General features: G+C 40.0%; 1 protein-coding gene across 1 annotated transcript in view; it reads right to left on the reverse strand.

Annotated features, from left to right (window-relative positions):
* Positions 1-23,224, reverse strand: part of SPTA1 (spectrin alpha, erythrocytic 1) — an 81,689-nt gene that overhangs the window by 26,199 nt on the left and 32,266 nt on the right. The window contains exons 19-29 of the mRNA XM_069545130.1: positions 18,192-18,409; positions 17,735-17,827; positions 15,843-15,980; positions 14,286-14,437; positions 13,462-13,648; positions 12,091-12,192; positions 10,989-11,080; positions 9,921-10,065; positions 3,829-4,010; positions 1,518-1,617; positions 1,206-1,403 (exon numbers count right to left, since the gene is read on the reverse strand). Of these exons, the coding sequence (XP_069401231.1) occupies positions 1,206-1,403; positions 1,518-1,617; positions 3,829-4,010; positions 9,921-10,065; positions 10,989-11,080; positions 12,091-12,192; positions 13,462-13,648; positions 14,286-14,437; positions 15,843-15,980; positions 17,735-17,827; positions 18,192-18,409 (1,607 nt within the window). The remainder of the gene's footprint in view (positions 1-1,205; positions 1,404-1,517; positions 1,618-3,828; positions 4,011-9,920; positions 10,066-10,988; positions 11,081-12,090; positions 12,193-13,461; positions 13,649-14,285; positions 14,438-15,842; positions 15,981-17,734; positions 17,828-18,191; positions 18,410-23,224) is intronic.

A 23,224-nucleotide genomic window follows, 5' to 3' on the forward strand; every position in this document is an offset into this window, starting at 1 on the left:
CTCTCCCATGATACTGATAATAGGGACCCTGTGAAGGATGCCAATATTCTTTCAAGAAACATTCATACAATAAATCTTGGCTATATTGGACCTTTTACTCTTCTCTGAAAACATGTTTTATGTTTTCATATAAGCTTTCCTCCATTCTTGCAGTACTATTTTCCATATCCTAGACATGGTAAATGGGCTTCCCATGTGGCACAGTAGTAAAGAATCCACCTGCCAGTGCAGGAGATGCAAAAGATGTGGGTTTGATCCCCGGGTCAAGAAGATCCCCTGGAGTAGCAAATGGCAACCTGTTCCACTATGCTTGCTTGGACAATTCCATGGACAGAGGAGCCTGATGAGTTACAGTCCACGGGGTCAAAAAAGAGTTGGACACTCTGAGCTACTGAGCGTGCATACACACACAGACACGGACACACACACACACTTAGTAAAAGCTGGCTGGTTATTTCTTGAAGACTCTGGTAAGGACTGCTTTTCAGAACAGCATGTGACACTTGCACTGCCTTCCCTCAGGAGTGTTAATCACTCCCTCTGCTATAATCTCAAAACATTCACACATCTTATCAGAAATTTTATATATTAGAATGATCTGCCTCAGTTCAGTTTAGTCGCTTAGTCGTGTCCGACTCTGCAACCCCATGAATCGCAGCACGCCAGGCCTCCCTGTCCATCACCAACTCCCAGAGTTCACTCAGACTCATGTGCATCGAGTCGGTGATGCCATCCAGCCATCTCATCCTCTGTCGTCCCCTTCTCCTCCTGCCCCCAACCCCTCCAAACATCAGGGTCTTTTCCAATGATCTGCCTACAAGTCTAATTTCACTACTTTTAGAAAATAGACACTATCTTACTAATATTTGTGTTCCTAGGAGGTTCTCAATAAAAATCAATGAATAAAACTTTCAATCAATAAGTACATTTAAATATCAATAAATTATAACCACTTAATTTCAGGGCCCAATGCCCTAGGACTGACCCCCATTTTGTTTAGCTTTTCATTAACAAGAATAAGGAGCAAAGAACACCACAATGATCAGAAAATGCAAAGCAGAAAATTCAATGTCAGATAATCAAGAGATACCTTTATGATTTTGGCATGGAATTCCAGTGAAATAAGCACCTGTATTAACTCTGTGCAACTGCATAGAAGGAACAGACTCAGCTAAGCCTGTTTAGCGATGGGGAATTTGCAGTACCTGCAACTCCAGACACTGATCTAGCATCTTTTTGCGTTGTTCCCAAGCACTCTCCAACTCATCTCTCTCTAGCCTAACAGCTTGAAGCTTTTCTTCAATTTCAGGGCTGGCCCGGTGCCCACTGATTGTAAGATCTGTACCAAAGTCTTCAAAGGCCTGAAAGGCGGGATCCTGGGCCTCCATGTCAGCACGATGCTCCTGTGGGAAAAAGGGATCAGAGACTGGTGAGTCCAGTGATATCTCACAGAAGTTGAAAAATGCAGGAAGGTTGTGAGGTTATGTGATCAGAGGCTAAGGCTTTTGTCACCATACCTGATGTCGCTCTATCATGATCTCTGTGCCAGTTAAATCTTCAGCCAGCTCCTTGGATGAGACCATGCCACCAATGCCACTAATCCAATTCTGTAAGTCCCTAGAGAAAGGGCATACTGAAATTGAATCAAGAAAACCTTGCAACTTGCTATAAAATTGTCTGTCCTTGGACTTTTTCTCCCCTAGAAAACATTTCCAGATCTATATGTTCTTTCTGGTTTATAGCCTTCACAGATCTTAGCTTTGTTGTTTTCACTGTATAACTTAATAATAGCATTCTGTTGCCTTTGAAATTTTCTTCACACACTATCTCTTTCGATTCTTGCAATAATTTTGAGTAGAATTCTGGGAATTCTTTTCCTTCCCCTTTGGAGATGAGGAAGTTGGCCTAGAGAATGTAAGTGATTTGCCTATGTGCTAAAACTGGAAACAGACAGATGGAGTAGAATCCAGACACTGGAATCCTGGACTGGTAGATATTCCATTACTTTTAACACATCCTAATCCTTTAAAATGGATTTTTGGGTTTAAAGATTTATCTTAGCATAGAATCTCAGGTGAGGCATGTGTTTCTTCTTACTCTTATTCCAAATCGAATCCAGTACATGCTTCTGCCCAAAACACACACACACACACACACACACACACACACACACACACACACACACACACTATACTTACTCTCTGTTGCTGATTAAACCAGGGTCATTTCCCACTCTTTTAGAAGTCAATAAATTAGAAAAGGAGGGATAAAGTCTATCTGTCCCAGAAAGTAAATGTCATTGAGTTAAAAAGTTATATATGATGGTCAAATTCAGCATCTCATGAAGAGTGCCTTTGCTCTTGTTTACTAAATAGGAATCAGTAGCTCTAGGGCAGAAAGTCCTCTTCTTTGGCAAACTCATTTATTCACTTATTTAAAAAACTAAGTTTTATTGTGAAAGAGACATATTTGTGCCTTCTAGGAGTTCACACTTTATACTGAGAGAAGAAAAAAAAAAAAGCAAGCAAAACATAGAGACTAGTATTTTTTTTTTTTCAAAAACCCTAAAAAGAAAGACTGTCCTGAAGAGATAAAATAAGGTGTTAGAGTTGCTCCAAGGGTGCTAATATTACTTCTGCAATGTTGAAGAATATTTCATAGGAAGGGAAAGAGTCAGCATTTAACATGGAATCTGAAATATAGGCAGAAGCTATATAAACAGAGATATATGGGCATATATATGCTTTGGAGGAGTGAGTATGTATTCTATTTATTTATACTATGTGAAACACTATAACTTTCCAGAGATGCTGAATTGAGGAGGGCATTGGCAAGAACACTTGCAGTCATTTGCCAAAGTCGCCCCCCTTTATCTTCAAAATTATTACATTGCAAGCTGTTACTTCCCAAACCCTCAATTCTAAATGCAGACTGATATGATGGGGCAGAATGTGCAAACTGTTCCACAGATAAAGTGTGTATTTGCCAAAACACGATCATGTCTAAACTGTTTAGCAAAACAGTGAAACTTCTCCAACAGTTGAAAACAATTAAACTCCAATGAAAAATTAATTTAAAAAAGGATTTCAGCTTAACATTTCTGAGTTTATCTCTTGCTACTTCTCCTCACCCTTGTGACATACAAAACTCAGGCTTTAGCTGTTTCCATGTCATAGGCATTCTATACCTTCCCATTCGCCTGCCTTTGTTTCCATAGTTCCATCTATTTGCTGGGATGTGTGTTTGGGGCTGTTCTATGTTCTACCATGGTTATCTGTATTCTTCTTTGCTTTTCCAGTAGAATATCTCCCCATGTTTTACGCATGTGTGTGCTCAGTCGTGCCCGACTCTGTGTGACCCTATGGATTGCAGTCCTTCAGGCCCCTCTGTCCATGGGATTTTCCCAGCAAGAATACTGGAGTGGGTTACCATTTTCTCCTTCAGGGGATCTTCCTGACCCAGGGATCAAATCCATATCTCCTTTGTATCCTGCATTGGCAGGCAGATTCTTTACCACTAGTGCCTCTGGGAGCTCCCAATATCCTATAATTCCTCATATACCACTCTCTATATAGAATAGACTCCATAGAAGAATACTTTATTGGACTAGATAATCTCATATTCTTCCAAAATTCAATATTACATGGCTTGAAATATTGAGCCTGAGAATTTTGTTCCATACTGAAGGTACAATCTGGACCAAGAGGTATCCTCTAAACCAGGTAATGAAGAACACCTGTACCCAGACAGCTCCTAGAAGCTCCATTTATGGGCCAGGCATGGACTCTGCCAATTCCACCTGGTGGAAGTCTGCCTCTGGAACCTTACCTGGCCTGGCTGAGGAACTGATAGAATTTTAAGGCCTCCTGTAGGTTCTCCTTACGATCCTTTGTAAGCTCCTGCAAGTCATCCCAGGTGTCCTTCAGCTCCAACCGCTTGCTCTGCAGGTCATCAGTGGCATCTGGGTGGGATTCACTGAGTCGATCTGCTGTGTCCCTCAATACCTCCACCTAGGGGATCAAGAGATCTGACAATCAGCTTGGTGTCACACCTGAATCCTAGCAAAAGAGTTTCAAGCCTCAGGGTGCTCTTTCCTCAAGTAGACATCAATGAGGTCTTACTACATTTTTTAATATAAATTTATTTATTTTAATTGGAGGTTAATTACTTTGCAATATAGTATTGGTTTTTATATGATAGTGGAAACCCTTTTGATGTATATAACTCTCCAAAGTAGTCACTCTTGACATGACCATGCTTTTTTTTATGATTAGAAGGCTGCTTCTGGTGATAAGTTCCAGGGAAGAGGCCTCAGGTATCATGTTGGGCTATGAAGGTGGCAAGAAGAAGGCCCTGAAGCAGCCCAAAAAGCAAGTCAAGGAGATAGAAGAGGAAGATAAGGCACTCAAGCAGAAACAGAAGGAGGAGCAGAAGAAATTCGAGGAGCTAAGAAGAAAGGCTGCAGGGAAAGTGTCCCCTGGCCACAGGTGGAATCAAGAAATCTGTTCCTTGTGCCTAAGTCAATGATAATCCTTAATTACACTCTAACTTAAAAATTTGTATTCTGGTACCCAATATGCTACTGGAGATCAGTAGAGAAATAACTCAAGAAAGAATGAAAGGATGGAGCCAAAGCAAAAACAATATCAAGTTGTGGATGTGACTAGTGATAGAAGCAAGGTCCAATGCGGTAAAGAGCAATATTGCATAGGAACCTGGAATGTCAGGTCCATGAACCAAGGCAAATTGGAAGTGGTCAAACGAGATAGCAAGAGAGAATGTCGACATTCTAGGAATCAGTGAACTAAAATGGACTGGAATTTAACTCAGATGACCATTATATCTACTACTATGGGCAGGAATCCCTCAGAAGAAATGGAGTAGCCATCATGGTCAACAAAAGAGTCCAAAATGCAGTACTTGGATGCAATCTCAAAAACAACAGAATGATCTCTGTTCGTCTCCAAGGCAAACCATTCAATATCACAGTTATCCAAGTCTATGCCCCAACCAGTAACGCTGAAGAAGCTGAAGTTGAATGGTTCTATGAAGACCTACAAACGTTTTAGAACTAACACCCAAAAAAGATGTCCTTTTCATTATAGGGGACTGGAATGCAAAAGTAGGAAGTCAAGAAATACCTGGAGTAACAGGAAAATTTGGACTAGGAATGCAGAATGAAGCAGGGCAAAGACTAATTCTCTTTTGCCAAGAGAATGCAATGGTCATAGCAAACACCCTCTTCCAACAACACAAGAGAAGACTCTACACATGGACATCATCAAATGGTCAACACCAAAATCAGATTGATTATATTCTTTGCAGCCAAAGATGGAGAAGCTCTATACAGTCAACAAAAACAAGACCAGGAGCTGACTGTGGCTAAGATCATGGACTCCTTATTGCCAAATTCAGACTGAAATTAAAGAAAGTAGGGAAAACCACTAGACAATTCAGGTATGACCTAAATCAAATCCCTTATATTTATACAGTGGAAGAGGGAAATAGATTTAAGAGCCTAGATCTGATAGATAGAGTGCCTGATGAACTCTGGACTGAGGTTTGTGACATTGTACTGGAGACAGGGATCAAGACCATCCCCATGGAAAAGAAATGCAAAAAAGCAAAATGGCTGCCTGAGGAGGGCCTACAAATAGCTGTGAAAAGAAGAGAAGCGGAAAGCAAAGGAGAAAAGGAAAGATATAAGCATCTGAATGCAGAGTTCCAAAGAATAGCAATGAGAGATAAGAAAGCCTTCTTCAGTGATCAATGCAAACAAATAGAGGAAAACAACAGAATGGGAAAGACTAGAGATCTCCTCAGGAAAATTAGAGATACCAAGGGAACATTTCATGCAAAGATGGGATCAATAAAGGACAGAAATAGCATGGACCTAACAGGAAAAGGAAGAGATTAAGAAGAGGTGACAAGAATACACAGAAGAACTCTACAAAAAAGATATTCATGACCAAGAAAATCATGATGGTGTGATCACTCATCTAGAGCCAGACATCCTGGAATGTGAAGTCAAGTGGGCCTTAGAAAGCATCACTATGAACAAAGCTAGTGGAGGTGATGGAATTCCAGTTGAGCTAATTCAAATCCTGAAAGATGATGCTGTGAAAGTGCTGCACTCAATCTGTCAGCAAATTTGGAAAACTCAATAGTGGCCACAGGACTGGAAAAGGTCAATTTTTATTCCAATCCCAAAGAAAGGCAATGCCAAAAAAATGCTCAAACTACCACACGATTGCACTCATCTCACATGCTAGTAAAGTAATGCTCAAAATTCTCCAAGTCAGGCTTTAGCAATAGGTGAACCGTGAACTTCCAGATGTTCAAGCTGGCTTTTGAAAAGGCAGAGGAACCAGAGATCAAATTGCCAACATCCTCTGGACCATCGAGAAAGCAAGAGAGTTCCAGAAAAACATCTATTTCTGCTTATTGACTATGACAAGGCCTTTGACTGTGTGGATCACAATAAACTGTGGAAAAATCTGAAAGCGATGGGAATACCAGACCATGTGACCTGCCTCTTGAGAAATCTATATGCAGGTCAGGAAACAACAGTTAGAACTGGACATGGAACAACAGACTGGTTCCAAATAGGAAAAGGAGTACGTCAAGGCTGTATATTGTCACCCTGTTTCTTTAACTTGCATGCAGAGTACATTATGAGAAACGCTGGACTGGAAGAAATACAAGCTGAAATCAAGATTGCCAGGAGAAATATCAATAACCTAAGATATGCAGATGACACCACCCTTATGGCAGAAAGTGAAGAGGAATTAAAGAGCTTCTTGATGAAACTGAAAGTGGAGAGTGAAAAAAGTTGGCTTAAAGCTCAACATTCAGAAAACAAATATCATTGCCTCTGGTCCCATCACTTCATGGGAAATAGATGGGGAAACAGTGGAAACAGTGTCAGACTTTATTTTTTTTTTGGCTCCAAAATCACTGCAGATGGTGACTGCAGCCATGAAATTAAAAGACGCTTACTCCTTGGAAGAAAAGTTATGACCAACCTTGATAGCATATTGAAAAGCAGAGACATTACTTTGCCAACAAACGTCCATCTAGTCAAGGCTATGGTTTTTCCAGTGGTCATGTATGGATGTGAGAGTTGGACTGTGAAGAAAGCTGAGCACTGAAGAATTGATGCTTTCCAACTGTGATGTTGGAGAAGACTCTTGTGAGTCCCTTGGACTGCAAGGAGATCCAACCAGTCCATTCTGAAGATCAGCCCTGGGATTTCTTTGGAAGGAATGATGCTAAAGCTGAAACTCCAGTACTTTGGCCACCTCACGTAAAGAGTTGATTCATTGGAAAAGACTCTGATGCTGGGAGGGATTGGGGGCAGGAAGAGAAGGGGATGACAGAGGATGAGATGACTGGATGGCATCACCAACTCAATGTATGTGAGTTTGAGTGAACTCCAGGAGATGGTGATGGACAGGGAGGGCTGGCATGCTGCGATTCATGGGGTCGCAAACTGTCAGACTCAACTGAGTGACTGAACTGAACTGAACTGATTCTCTGACATAACATCGCTTTCTACCTATAGGAAGAATGAAGTATTGTCTTTGAATCTATCATACAGCCACTATGGAGAACAGTGTGGAGATTCTTTTAAAAATTGCAAATAGAACTGTCCTATGACCCAGCAATCCCACTGCTGGACATACACACCAAGGAAACCAGAATTGAAAGAGACACATATACCCCAATGTTCATTGCAGCACTGTTTATAATAGCCAGGACATGGAAACAACCCAGATGTCCATCAGCAGATGAATGGATAAGAAAGCTGTGGTACATATACACAACGGAGTATTACTCAGCCATTAAAAAGAATACATTTGAATCAGTTCTAATGAGGTGGATGAAACTGGAGCCCATTATACAGAGTGAAGTAAGGCAGAAAGAAAAACACAAATATAGTATACTAACACATATATATGGAATTTAGAAAGATGATAATGATGACCCTGTATGCAAGACAGCAAAAGAGACACGGATATGTAGAGCGGACTTTTGGACTCTGAGGAAGGAGAGGGTGGGATGATTTGGGAGAATGGCATTTAAACATGTATACTATCATGTAAGAAACGAATCACCAGGCTATGTTCGATGCAGGATACAGGATGCTTGGGGCTGGTGCATGGGGATGATCCAGGGAGATGATATGGGGTGGGAGGTGGTGGTGGGGGGTTCATGTTTGGGAACTCATGTACACCCATGGCGGATTCATGTCAATGTATGGCAAAACCAATATAGTATTGTAAAGTAAAATAAAGTAAAAATAAAAATTAAAAAAATAAAATAAAAATAAACTTTGTATAAACAAATAAACAAGGCTATAGGGCAGGGTGGTAAGTGACTTGGTTGGTGGCAAGTGTCAATTAATATGAAGATCTTTTTAATATAGATACTTTCTGTGCTTCTTTTTGCTTTTTATAGTAATGCAAGTTCTATGCTCCCCCTGATTTATTCCAGAGCATATCTGGCAAGCTTTAGAGTTCATTTTTTGGCCAGAGTAGGATTAAGCTTCTTCAATCCCTTCTAAGGAAACTCTGCATCATACAGGTACGACTGGTCATACCAGGTATGATCATCTCCTATTTATCTTAGACTGCTGCTGCTGCTGCTAAGTTGCTTCAGTCGTGTCTGACTCTGTGCAACCCCATAGATGGCAGCCCATCAAGCTCCCCCATCCCTGGGATTCTCCAGGAAAGAATACTGGAGTGAGTTTCCATTTCCCTCTCCAATGCATGAAAGTGAAAAGTCAAAGTGAAGTCGCTCAGTCGTGTCCAACTCTTAGTGACCCCACGGACTGCTGCCCAACAGGCTCCTCCTTCCATGGGTTTCTTAGACTACTGATCCCCTACTCACTGCTATACATTCTAGTCACTTGGAACTCACGAAGAGTTCTGGTCACTTGAAACTCACAAACTTACTTGGAACTCACAAACTCACAAACATTTACAATATATTTTCCCTCAATGCTATTTGATGCAGCCACTTAAGAAAACAGTATGGAGATTCCTCAGAAAACTAAAAATAGAATTGCCATATGATTCAGCAATCCCTCTCCTGGGCATATATTCAGACAAAATCAGAATTCAAAAAGATACACACACCCCAATATTCACAGTAGCACTCTTTACAATAGCCAAGACGCAAAACAATCTAAATGTTCATTGACAGATAAATGGATAAAGAAGATATAATATGCATACAATGGACTATTAGCCATAAAAAGGAATAAAATAATGTCATTTGGAGCAACTAGTGATTATCATACTAAGTGAGGTATGTCAGAAAGAGAAAGACAAATATCAAATGATGTCACTTACATGTGGAATCTGAAATATGATGCAGATGAACCCATCTATAAAATGGAAACAGAGTCACAGACATAGAAAACAGAAGTGTGGTTGCCAAGGGTGGGGTGGGGGGTTGCCAGAGGAGTGGAGAGGGAGGTGGGGTTATTAGGTGTAAGCTTTTATATACAGAATGGATAAACAGCAAAGTCCTACTGTATATCACAGAGAAGTATATTCAATATCCTATGATAAACCATAATAGAAAAGCAGATAAAAAGGATATAAATGTGTATATATTTATTTATACATATTTATAAAACTGAATCACTTTGCTGTACAGCAGTAATTAACAAAACACTGAAAATCAACTGTACTTCACTTTTTAAAAAAAATTTAAAACCGTTTCCCTCCACATGAATTGCCCTGGGCATGCCCTTTTGGTAGACTAGCAATCAGGACAGGGTTAAAGAACAAGAATGCAGTAGGATAAAGAGAACTGAAATAAGAGACTGGATAATAAAACCAAAGGAGAGGGCATTGATATGGGTAGATGTGAAGAGGAATCTGTTGGAAAAGCTTGAAGGCACATCTCACCTTTTCCCCCAGAGGTACAAGATCTCTTTCAAAGTTTTCATGCTGTCGCTGAAGAGCCTGCACACTGAACAAGTCTGAGCCAGGGTCAGCAGTATTGAGGGCCTGGCACTTCTTCTCAATCTGCTCCTTTGTGTCATCTGCTTCTCTGGTGCATGAGGGTAAAAAGTTTAAGAATAATAACACAAGCTAGAGGCAGACTAGCTGGGCTCACAAAGAAGTCATCACTACCAACATCATCATCCTTTTTTTAAGGATGTGTTAGAATTAAGTATTAGAACTTAGGCTCATTTAATCTTTACAACAATGACTTGAGGCCAAATTACTATTACCAGCCCCATTTAACATATGAGAAAACTAAAGCTTAAGAGGCTAAGTAGCAAAAAAAAAAAAAAAGAAAAGAAAAGAGGTTAGGTATTTTCTCAAGATTATACCCCTGCCACTAATTTAGGCAGACCCTAAATTTGAATCAAGTGGCCTGATGGCAAAGCCGCATGCTTAACTGTAGAATAACATGGAAAATCTTATGCCATTCTAAAGAACAAGACTTGTCTGCATCTCAGTTTTCCTTTTTCTGAATATTCAAAACTGCATTTTTACACAGTAAAGGTGTTTGGTTGTCAGTTTGCTTACTTAGTTGTGCATGTGTTTCTTAGCATAGACAGAGATTTGGCAATCAGACATAAAGGAAAAAAAAAAAACAACAACTGTTGAATCAACACTTAGAGTCAATGTGATGTTTGTTGCCCTCTACTCTCTACTTCTAGTTCAGATGCGTCATTACTTAAACCTCTTGTTTCAACTTCAGTTTTCATTCACTATCATGAAAACATATATTAACTGCTGATTATGTACCAGGGCCCAAGCCTAGGTATGAGAAAATTGAAGTTGGTTGTCTGGAGTAGCCTACTTGCCCAATGAGATATCTACCTACTACTGAAGCATCTGATTTCCTATTTTCTCCAGGAAGAAGGGTTAAACTAGTAGCTATGGTTCTACTATAGCAATTAGAACCAGTGGTCCTCAAGTTAGTTTTAGAGCAGCACTGCTTTTCAAGGTTAAAATTCTCACCTGTGAAACATCTCGACAGCATGGGCGCTGCCCAGCAGCTGGCGCTGTTCCTCTGCCAGCCTCTGCAAAGACCCCCAGCGGGCATTCAACTCCTGAAAAAGGCAGACACAGACTTTAGCTAGGGATCTAACTCAGTTTAGTGGTGTCTGAAGATTAGATGAGGATTAAATCCTGATTATTTTCATGTTATCTCCTTTAGAAATTGCACAGGTTTCCTTCTTTCTTGGATAGTTTGAGCTTGGGCCTCAGCTATGCCAATGCAGTTAAAAAAGGGATCACATTCCTTCCCAAATTGATGTTCCAGGTGGGAACCAACAACCTTAGAACATCAACTGATATTGGCTGTCCCAGAGACAACATTACAACCTCTGAAGAGTAAGTGTGACTTGACTTGGTAGCTAGAAGACATTGCCTTTTTCGGTGAGCTCTAGTATTTTTGTGTGTGCTGAAATGATTAAACCAGGTAGTCTTCTTAGAGCCCTATTTTCTGTGAAGAGTAAGAAAATTGTTTCTTCGCACATTCTTTCTCACTCTCACCCCACATCAGTTACCATAAAAGAAGGCAGGGCTTTTCCTCACTGGTGTATGATAGCTCAGATAACTGGGTTAGACATTCCATTAGTTCCAGACATATTTTATGGAACCACAGGTCCAAATTTGAATAAGGTCTCAAATGCCTTCTCTTCCATCTCTACTACCTATATTCTTCTTTTACTAGATTTTATCAGAGTCTATCTCATCCAGTACACTTTATTGATTAACCACTTCCCACTATTGTAGCTCCTTTACCTGCATTGCCTTTGTATTCAAGTATTTGAGCACTGAATTTCTCATGGTGATGGGGTGGGGGATGTGTGGCAATTTAAGGATTTTTTAATTGATTAAAATGCATATAACTTACCAGCTGAACAACAACAAGATGGATAAACAGCTAGACTATCTGGACTATTTCCTTTGACCTTTCCTACAGCTATCTCTCTACTGCAATTACCTTCTTCATGTTCTAGCTAATCTGCAGAATATGAAGTTAAGTATTTTTAAGTGAGATGAAGACTCCCCAAACTCAGCCTGGTAGTGAGAAGGAAGAAGGAGCCACAGTTACCTGCTGTATTTGAGCTCCTTCTGGTGTCAGAAGCCCTTCAAATTGAAGATCATCAGCCACCTTGTTGATATCCCTCAGTCGAGGCTCATTTGTCTTCAAATCCTAGGTGGGAAAATGTACCAAAGCAGTTTAAATTCCCTCCTCAAAAATCTTTCACTCTTGCCTGCTCATCTTTGCCCTGACTTGACTACAGATTAAAACATATTGCTAATCATACTTGTAATAAACCACAAACTGCCCTCCTCCAATCTGCCACAAAGAAGAGGACCTTTAAATTCCCTGATACTCAGTGGCTATTAAAAATATTATTTATATGAAATATAGAGGTCTCTTTCTTTACATTTCTTAAAAATCTCTCCCTGATTAAATTATACTATTAGAGGGATCTATACCTGAGCCATGTAATAGTTTTTGCTACCAATACAGATTTCTCTACTTTCTGAAAAATTTCATTGTCTGGGTTACAATTTGCTTACATTAAGATATGTTGTAAGAAACAGCTCTAGGGAACTCATCACTATGTCTATAGTGACAATATTGTTCACTTCACGATACAATGGCCTTTCAATGAGTTTTCTCATGTAAGTCTTATTCTTAGTTTTATTTTTTAAATTGTACCCGTGTTTACCCTTCCCTTTCTCTTACTTCTCTCTCTCTATATATATAGAGAGACTATTTCCTTTGACCTTTCCCATAACTAGCTCCATACTGCCATTACCTTCTGCATATATATGTATATATACATACATATATACATACATGTATACATGTATGTATGTATATACATACAGAGCTCTGTACAGCTTTTTGTAGAGCTTTGTACAGCTCTGAATTCCATGTGTAAGGAAAGTATCATATAGAAGAGAAAGGAAAGAAGGGAGAAGTTTAATACTAATTGCTAGTTAACATAATAGAAGAGATCTAAGAGAATAACGGAGATTGAAAAGTTTTAGGAAGGCAGAAAATTAGAAATTGTCTGGCTATAAAGTCAGATTGTTCTTCCCAACTTTCCATTCAAACTTCTGCCCCATAATTAGACCTTACAAGAGTCTTACAACGCCCCATCTCAACCTGAGCATCAGTATCACAGGCCAGTACAGGACAAGTTGTAAAGATTCAGGAAGACCAGTACTTCCAATAGGATGGAGGAGTGACAGGGACTGCATGCTACAAAATCAAGGTAACTAGTTTCCTCTGCATTTTCTTTCCACTTGTAATACCTAGAGGAATATTTTAAATATGGAACTCTCTAGCTTTGGGGAGGATATTTAGCAAATATGAAATTAAGGGATTACTTAGGAGGGGATATGAGGTAAAAGGAAAAGATGAAAATCCTCAGAAAGCTATCTAGAGGAGACAGCTCTTTCTTACCATTTGGAACTCATCAAACTTTTTCTGTAACTCCCAAACATCATCTAATTCCACCCCGGTGTTTTCTGCCTTCTTCTCTTGGATCCAGTCCAGCATGTCTCCTGCCTCATAGGCCAGCAAAAACTCATTGTAACGTTGCAACAGACGACGTCTGCGCTCATCTGCCCGAAGCAGGAGGGAGTGGTACCTGAGTGGAGAAATAAAGAGAATGGAAAAGGTGGGGAAAAGAGACAGAGCAAACACAGAAGAATATTGGTAAGAAAGGGAGAGAATAAAAGGGACAAAAAGGAAAGGGAAGAAAAATCAAAAGAAGAACAATAAAGAGGAGGAAATAAAGATGGAAGAAAAATGGCATTGAGAGCAGAGAGATAAAAGCTTTGTATTTAAAAACAATCAAAATGCCAGTGTCCCAATAGTGTGACTGACAATACCCCTTCGTCTTTTTATAGAAGTGAAAAGTTCACATTCATATTGACAATTGGATAGGAAATAGCCTTGTATAGTAACACACACAAACAAAGTGCACGTGGGAGTCAGAAGACCTTTTGACAAACTTGAAAGAGTGACAGAGTGCCAGGCAGAGAGTCAGAATATGTGACCCTAATATTGTGTGACCTTGGACAGTTTACATAGTGGTTCCGGAGTTTCCTTTCCTCATTTAAAAAATAAAGGGTTTGAATTACTCTGTTTACTTTTAGCTCTTAAAATCTATGAATTTGAAAAGCATCTTTAATCTAACCAATAATAGAATCAAGAGATGTATCTTTGACCAATCGGAGATGTTTGGTCAAACACTGTCCAGTTCTCCAGCCTCCAGAACTTACTGGTTCTCAATCTGTTCCTGGCGCTGGATGATGTTGCCTGGTTCTTCTCGCTTCCGTTGTGGGAGCATAGGAAACTCATCACGGGCTAGTTTCCTCACGTAGACAGCTGGCACAAAGCCCTGGTGATCATCAGTTTCTACTTTCCACCAGTCCTAAAGGAAGAAGTCCTTTAGGATTAGAAATCCCCACTCCTTCCTTAAAAGCCACATTTAGAAGTTTTAACCCTCATAACTGAGTCTCTAGGCAAAGGGACAAGCTGATGACCAGAAGAAATAAACAACTGCTTATAAATTTTATATATTACAAAGAAGATAAATCAGGAGTTGCAGGAATTGCAGAGATAAGTCTCTGAAATCAAGGAATCTGATATTTGATGTTAGATCCTTAACTTCGAGGAAGTTTTCAAAACCCAGTGGTCATTCTCTTCATGATAGGATATTTTGTCTACTAAAAATTCATTTAAAAAACCTATAGGGACAAAATTAAACCGGGCTTCTTCTGGGTGGCGCATCTATGTATGAGAGTATTGTATAAGAACTTCTCCCCATTCTTCTCCTAGAGCCCCTAAAAATTGTGCACTGCTTGAAATTCACCTTTGAGAATGCTTCATGCTTAAGTATCACCCTGACTGTCACAGTCTTTTTAGGAATGTTACTATACTAACCATTCTGGAGTTAATAACCTCAGAGAATAATGTAGTGAAATAAGGAAGACTGAGCAAAAAGAAAAGAGGACTGGAACACAGCTTATTTGATAATGACAATCTTGCTTCCCCCCAAATCTACTTATCCTCAGAGTGAAAAATACTGAGCTCTCTTTTGTTTCTTCTCAATTTATGGAAATTAATGAAATATTAAAATATTTAAAAAGTTCCTTGAACTCTTACTTTTTTATTGAAATGTAATTGATTTACAATTTTGCGACAATCTCTGCTGTACAGCAAAGTGACTCAGTTATACACATATATACCTTCTTTTAAAAAATATTTTTTCCATTATGTTTTACCACAGGATATTGAATATAGTTCCCTGTGCTGTGCATTAGAACCTTGGATGTTTACGTGAGCTCTTATGATAAATGTATTTTAAATATTAGATAATATTTTGTTGCTACTCTCACAGTCATGAAGGCTAAAGAAAAACCAAGTTGACAAAAGACCTCCTTGACCAGGCTCCTCTTAAGCTCAGCCAATTTTTTTCCATTACTAGGAACCCTGGCATAGAATAGGAACAAGCAGAGACAAAGAGACAAGTTTTAATCTGTAAACATATTATAGAATTGTCACTCACAGCTTATAAGTCTTTGGGCTAGTTACTTAAGCTCCTTGAGGCCTCACTTTGTTGTGTGAAATTGGTATTTTGTAATCTCAAAAGATACGTACAGGATCCTAAGCAATATCTGGAGGGATGATACTACTCAATAAATTATGGTTATTTAAGAGAGAAAGAGCAATAGAAAAATACTGACTGCTTAAAATATACCCATATCTGGCAAGGTTGGGAGAGTCAACTGCAAGAGCCACCTTGTTTATGGGAGAAAAACAGAAAGGAAAGTCACCTTGCTGATAGAACTGAGCAGTGTTAAGACATCATCTTTCTTCATAGTGACTTCTCGGGAGTAGAGGGCCTGGAAGTCATATAAGGCCACAACCCTCTCTTCTGGAGCAGCCACCTCCACAGGTGCAGCTTGTTGTTCCTGAACAAAAAATAGGAAGAACATTCTAGTCACAGATAGGAAAGATCTTTCTGTACAGCCTACCCACAGTGGGCTGTTCCTGCACCTGAAGGAGAGAGGAGCTCCTGGTTACAACCTCTTACCTGGATGCCAGTAACAGAGCTATTGCAATATGATATCTTTAGAAATACCATTTCATCTTAGCACTTCTCAGGGGACACCAGACTGGGAAATATGTTTATAGAGTGAGCAAGTAAGAATTAAATTTGTCAGAAACATATTAAATGCTCTAAGTCACTAGTCTTCAGCAGATAGTAAAGGACTGCATGCATCCATGTTTCAGAAAACTAAGAAAGTGAAAGATCCACTATCTCTCATCACCTTCTCCATTCCCTAGGTCTTTAAAGTATTTTGTAGACCAAATGTGGATTTTTTTTTAAGAGATAAATCACCTAGAGCACAGGGAGGGCCTAGAATTTTAATATTTGAGAAAATAAACCTGGATCAAATATCTTGTTTCTCTCTTTAGCAAGAAACCTGCCCTCCAAGATACAGTCTTTTCTGATTTTCATTTCCCCCAGATATCTTATCTCTGAGAGAATGAACAAATACAATCACCCTTCGTAAGTAATGACCCACGTCTTTTTAAATGGGATGTGAAGATATACCTCCCCTTATATATCCCTCTGATTTTGTATTCTTCAAGTACTATTTCCTCTTAACTTACAATTCATAAATCCACCTGTTTTTATGTAGGCACCTGCTGTGCAGAGCTTGAGGAAGGCACAGCACTAAAACTCTGTAAATATTTATTAACATAGTAAGCCTGGCAACCCACTCCAGTACTCTTGCCTGGAGAATCCCATGGAGGGAGGAGCCTGGTAAGCTACAGTCCATGGGGTCGCAAATAGTCAGACACGACTGAGAGACTTCACTTTCTTTCTTTCTAAGCCTATGTATTTTCTACTTGCAGTGTATGGATTCAGAGTCCCTCATAAGAAAGAATTTCTTGAATGTGAAAGTGTGTCTCTTTTCTTTCTACTCTACTCAGGAGACATCCATATCATTTAGTTGATTTCTGCTTCCATCACTCTTCCAGACACTTATTTTCACCTTGCAGTCTTGCCATTCTCACAATACTCTTGATTATTTTGTGCTTCAAAGCATTTGCTCTTATAGCTTATTCACTAGAAGAACCCATCTTCTCCTTATCTGCATAGTAAACCACCCTTACAAAACTAATTCAGATAAACTGGCTTGCCTCAGCTATGTAGATTTTCCTATCCTCCAGCATTCTAATATCAAGAGAATGAAACACTTTTTCTTCAAGATTGTTTTTCCCATTCATGTATCTATTGTATGCTATTTGTTAAAATTCATGACCTAATAGACTGTAACTTTCCTTCAAGTCAGAATTATTCTTTTATTCGTGCTTGTACATGGTAGACATTTAATACATGTTGGTTTAAAAAATAACTGAGAAAGGAAGGAACATAAAAAGGAGAGATATGAATAAAAGAAGCAAAAGAAAGGAAAATGGAAATATAAAAAGGAACAAAAATATACCAATGAACAAATTATAATACTTATTGAGAAATTATTTTGCTCTGAATCTCTGTAGATGCTACATAGATGCTACAGTGCCCGCCTAAAGATCACAAGACAGTATTTTCTTCTGCAATTGCTTCCTAGACTATGTAAAGAGAAAACTGGTGATAATTCCTTTTCCTCTGCCGTGGAGAATGTGATTCTTGTTATACTTAAGTCCTTCTTACCTGGCAGGCTTCTGCCTGATCCCGAAGAGCTTGTATACTGTTTCCAAAAGCCTTCAGATCCACTAGAAAGGCCTCATGCTTCTTTAGAAGAGCCTGAATTTGTTGATGGGAAAATCATCAGAAGCAGATATAGGAAGAACACTAAATTTATTTTATGATATATTTATTGTCCTAATTCCTAGTAAAAGTTACTAAATTTGCAAGATGTCTGGTAATGCCTCTTGGGGGTTAGATAATCTCTACGAAATATGGATTTCTATGGGATTAGGAAAATGTGGCGCATCTTTTGGGATTTTTGTTAATTCAGGTTATCCCAGCAGAGGAAGCCCAAAAGTTATCACTCTGGAAACCCCAAATAATCTAAGAAAACCTAACGCTATCACACAATCTAATTAGGTACATATTTGTTACCAGTTTGGTGAGTATTAGCCAATATCTTTCCCTATGCCCTCCTTACCCCAGCTGCTTCTTCATCTGCCCCGTAGTTAGTGTTGTCCACTATAGGTTCCTTCTCTCTAATCCATGCTTCTGCTTCATGCAGATCAACTAGGTACTGCTGGAATTGGACATTGGCTTCAAGATCATTCTGCCGTCTAGTAGCTCGAGCCTGGAGAGATTCCATATTCTCATTCAAACTCTTGACCCTAGAGGCCACGTCTTCTGCAGCAAAGTGTCCTATGAGGTAGTTATAGAAAAGGAGAGTTTTCGCCTCATTAATGTCCACAATACTTTAATCTTTTTGGTAATCTGGGAGAGAGAAAAGGAGCCACGAGGATCATGCTGCATGAAGTCAATATGACAGTTTACCAAAATTCCTAGGAATTGAAATGTTATATGTGAGATTAAGCATTCAGTTCAGTTCAGTTCAGTTCAGTTGCTCAGTCGTGTCCGACTCTTTGTGACCCCATGAATCGCAGCACGCCAGGCCTCCCTGTCCATCACCATCTCCCGGACTTCACTCAGACTCACATCCATCGAGTCAGTGATGCCATCCAGCCATCTCATCCTCGGTCATCCCCTTCTACTCCTGCCCTCAATCTCTCCCACCATCAGAGTCCTTTCCAATGAGTCAACTCTTTGCATGAGGTGGCCAAAGTACTGGAGTTTCAGCTTTAGCATCATTCCTTCCAAAGAAATCCCAGGGCTGATCTCCTTCAGAATGGACTGGTTGGATCTCCATGCAGTCCAAGGGACTCTCAAGAGTCTTCTCCAACACCACAGTTCAAAAGCATCAATTCTTCGGCACTCAGCCTTCTTCACAGTCCAACTCTCACATCCATACCTGACCACAGGGAAAACCATAGCCTTGACTAGATGGACCTTAGTCAGCAAAGTAATGTCTCTGCTTTTGAATGTACTATCTAGGTTGGTCATAACTTTTCTTCCAAGGAGTAAGCGTCTTTTAATTTCATGGCTGCAGTCACCATCTGCAGTGATTTTGGAGCCAAAAAAAAATAAATTCTGACACTGTTTCCAGTGTTTCCCCATCTATTTCCCATGAAGTGATGAGACCAGATTAAGCATTGGTAGATATTAATGAGGGATAGAGTGTGTGTGTGAAGTGGTGAATTGGAAGGTACAATCTCTGACATAGGGAATGAAAACAAAATACCTATATGTGGGTACTGTTCAGAGCACTAAAAACATGCATTCTCTAGCCTAAACAGAAAAATCAGCTAATTTTCATTTCTATTTTTTTTTTTTTAATGGCTATGAATCAAAATTTTTCCTTAGATCACGTTAAGTACATTTTCAGAATTTGGTGAACACACCCACAGATAAATCAAGAAAATTCAGTGAAGTGTTGGCAAAAATCAACCAGCAGATTTTCATTTCTGTCCATAAAGGATTTATTACTACAAGAATTATTCTCCTATCCTAAACAAGCAGAAAACAGGACAAACTGTAAGATATAATGATTTTCAGACAATAGACAAAAGAGTGTGACTCTTGAGAGAAGGAAAGAAATGAGCTATGCCTTCATGAATGCCATAGCTCAGGCCTGGGGTAGTGTATACACTGTAGTGTTAAAAGGATTAGCACTATTGAACTAAAGCACAGGAGCAGCCAAGAGGAGCTACCCCTGCCCGAGGCAAGGGGCAGAGGCTGGGAGGAGCAACCTCACGTCCAAGGAGCCATGGCTGTGTGGGCGCTGGAGGGCCTAGAGGAGCTATTCAAGGCGGCAAGGAGATATCCCTCGTCCAAGCTAAGGAGCAGCGTCTGTGCTTTGCTGGAGCTGCAGTGAGAGGTACCCCACGTCCAAGGAAGAGAAACCCAAGTAAGACGGTAAGTGTTGCAAGAGGGCATCAGAGGGCAGACACACTGAACCATAATCACAGAAAACTAGTCAATCTAATCACACTAGGACCACAGCCTTGTCTAACTCAATGAAACTAAGCCATGCCCTGTGGGGCTACCTAAGACGGGCAGACATGGTGGAGAGGTCTCACACAATGTGGTCCACTGGAGAAGGGAATGGCAAACCACTTCAGTATTCTTGGCTTGAGAACCCCATGAACAGTATGAAAAGGCAAAATGATAAGATACATAAAGAGGAACTCCTCAGGTCAGTAGGTGCCCAATATTCTACTGGAGATCAGTGGAGAAATAACTCAAGAAAGAATGAAGGGATGGAGCCAAAGCAAAAACAATACCCAACAATGGATGTGACTGGTGAAAGAAGCAAGGTCCGATGCTGTAAGAGCAATATTGCATAGGAACCTGGAATGTCAGGTCCATGAATCAAGGCAAATTGGACGTGGTCAAACAGGAGATGGCAAGAGTGAATGTTGACATTCTAGGAATCAGTGAACTAAAATGGACTGGAATGCGTGAATTTAAGTCAGATGACCATTATATCTACTACTGCAGGCAGGAATCCCTCAGAAAAAATGGAGTAGCCATCATGGTCAACAAAAGAGTCTGAAAAGCAGCACTTGGATGCAATCTCAAAAACAGAATGATCTCTGTTCGTTTCCAGTGCAAGCCATTCAATATCACAGTTATCCAAGTCTATGCCCCAACCAGTAATGCTGAAGAAGCTGAAGTTAAACGGTTCTATGAAGACCTACAAGACCTTCTAGAAACTAACACACAAAAAAGATGTCCTTTTCATTATAGGGCACTGGAATGCAAAAGTAGGAAGTCAAGAAACACCTGGAGTAACAGGAAAATTTGGACTAGGAATGCGGAATGAAGCAGGGCAAAGACTAATAGAGTTTTGCCAAGAAAATGCACTGGTCATAGCAAACACCCTCTTCCAACAACACAAGAGAAGAATCTACACATGGACATCATCAGATGGTCAACACCGAAATGAAATTGATTATATCCTTTGCAGCCGAAGATGGAGAAGTTCTATAGAGTAAGCAAAAACAAGACCAAAAGCTGACTGTGGCTAAGATCATGAAATTGAAGAAAGTAGGGAAAACCACTAGACCATTCAGGTATGACCTAAATCAAATTCTTTATGATTATACAGTGGAAGTGAGAAATAACTTGAAGGGACTAGATCTGACACATAGAGCGCCAGATGAACTATGGACGGAGGTTTGTGACATTGTACAGGAGACAGGGATCAAGACCATCCCCATGGAAATGAAATGCAAAAAAGTAAAATGGCTGTCTGAGGAGGCCTTACAAATAGCTGTGAAAAGAAGAGAAGCAAAAAGCAAAGGAAAAAAGGAAAGATATAAGCATCTGAATGCAGAGTTCCAAAGAATAGCAAGGAGAGAAAAGAGAGCCTTCCTCAGCGATCAATGCAAAGAAATAGAGGAAAACAACAGAATGGGAAAGACTAGAGATCTCTTCAAGAAAATTAGAGATACCAAGGGAATATTTCATGCAAAGATGGGCTTGATAAAGGACAGAAAAGGTATGGAACTAACAGAAGCAGAAGATATTAAGAAGAGGTGGCAAGAATACACAGAAGAACTGTACAAAAAAGAACTTCATGACCAAGATAATCACGATAGTGTGATCACTAATCTAGAGCCAGACATCCTGGAATGTGAAGTCAAGCGGGCCTCAGAAAGCATCACTATGAACAAGCTAGTGAAGGTGATGGAATTCCAGTTGAGCTATTTCAAATCCTGAAAGATGATGCTATAAAATGCTGCACTCAATATGCCAGCAAATTTGGAAACCTCAGCAGTGGCCACAGGACTGGAAAAGGTCAGTTTTCATTCCAATCCCAAAGAAAGGCAATGCCAAAGAATGCTCTAACTCCCACACAATTGCACTCATCTCACACGCTAGTAAAGTAATGCTCAAAATTCTCCAAGCCAGGCTTCAGCAATAGGTGAACCGTGAAATTCCAGATGTTCAAGCTGGTTTTAGAAAAGGCAGAGGAACCAGAGATCAAATTGCCAACATATGCTGGATCATGGAAAAAGCAAGAGAGTTCCAGAAAAAAAAAAAATCTATTTCTGCCTTATTGACTATGCCAAAGCCTTTGACTGTGTGGATCACAATAAACTATGGAAAATTCTGCAAGAGATGGGTATACCATACCACCTGACCTGCCTCTTGAGAAACCTACATGCAGGTCAGGAAGCAACAGTTAGAACTGGACATGGAACAGACTGGTTCCAAATAGGAAAAGGAGTACATCAAGGCTGTATATTGCCACCCTGCTTATTTAACTTCTATGCAGAGTACCTCATGAGAAACGCTGGGCTGGAAGAAGCACAAACTGGAATCAAGATTGCTGGGAGAAATATCAATCACCTCAGATATGCAGATGACACCACCTTTATGGCAGAAAGTGAAGAGGAGCTAAAAAGCCTCTTGATGAAAGTGAAAGAGGAGAGTGAAAAAGTTGGCTTAAAGCTCAACATTCAGAAAATGAAGATCATGGCATCTGGTCCCATCACTTCATGGGAAGTAGATGGGGAAACTGTGGAAACAGTGTCAGACATTATTTTTTTTTGCTCCAAAATCACTGCAGATGGTGACTGCTGTGTTGAAATTAAAAGATGCTTGCTCCTTGGAAGAAAAGTTATGACTGACCTAGGTAGCATATTCAAAAGCAGAGACATTACTTTGCCAACAAAGATCCGTCTAGTCAAGCCTATGGTTTTTCCAGTGATCATGTATGGAAGTGAGAGTTGGACTGTTGAAAAAGCTGAGTGCTGAAGAATTGATGCTTTTGAACTGTGGTGTTGGAGAAGAATCTTGAGAGACCCTTGCAAGGAGATCCAACCAGTCCATTCTGAAGATCAGTCCTGGGTGTTCTTTGAAGGAGTGATGCTAAAGCTGAAACTCCAGTACTCTGGCCACCTCATGCGAAGAGTTAACTCATTGGAAAAGTCTCTGATGCTGGGAGTGAATGGGGGCAGGAGGAGAAGGGGACGACCGAGGATGAGATGGCTGGATGGCATCACCTACTCAATGGGCATGAGTTTGAGTGAACTCCGAGAGTTGGTCATGGACAGGGAGGCCTGGAGTGCTGCAATTCATGGGGTTGCAAAGAGTCTGACACGACTGAGT

This window comes from Ovis canadensis, chromosome 1, assembly GCF_042477335.2.
Source record: "Ovis canadensis isolate MfBH-ARS-UI-01 breed Bighorn chromosome 1, ARS-UI_OviCan_v2, whole genome shotgun sequence".
NCBI classification, from domain to species: Eukaryota; Metazoa; Chordata; class Mammalia; order Artiodactyla; family Bovidae; genus Ovis; species Ovis canadensis.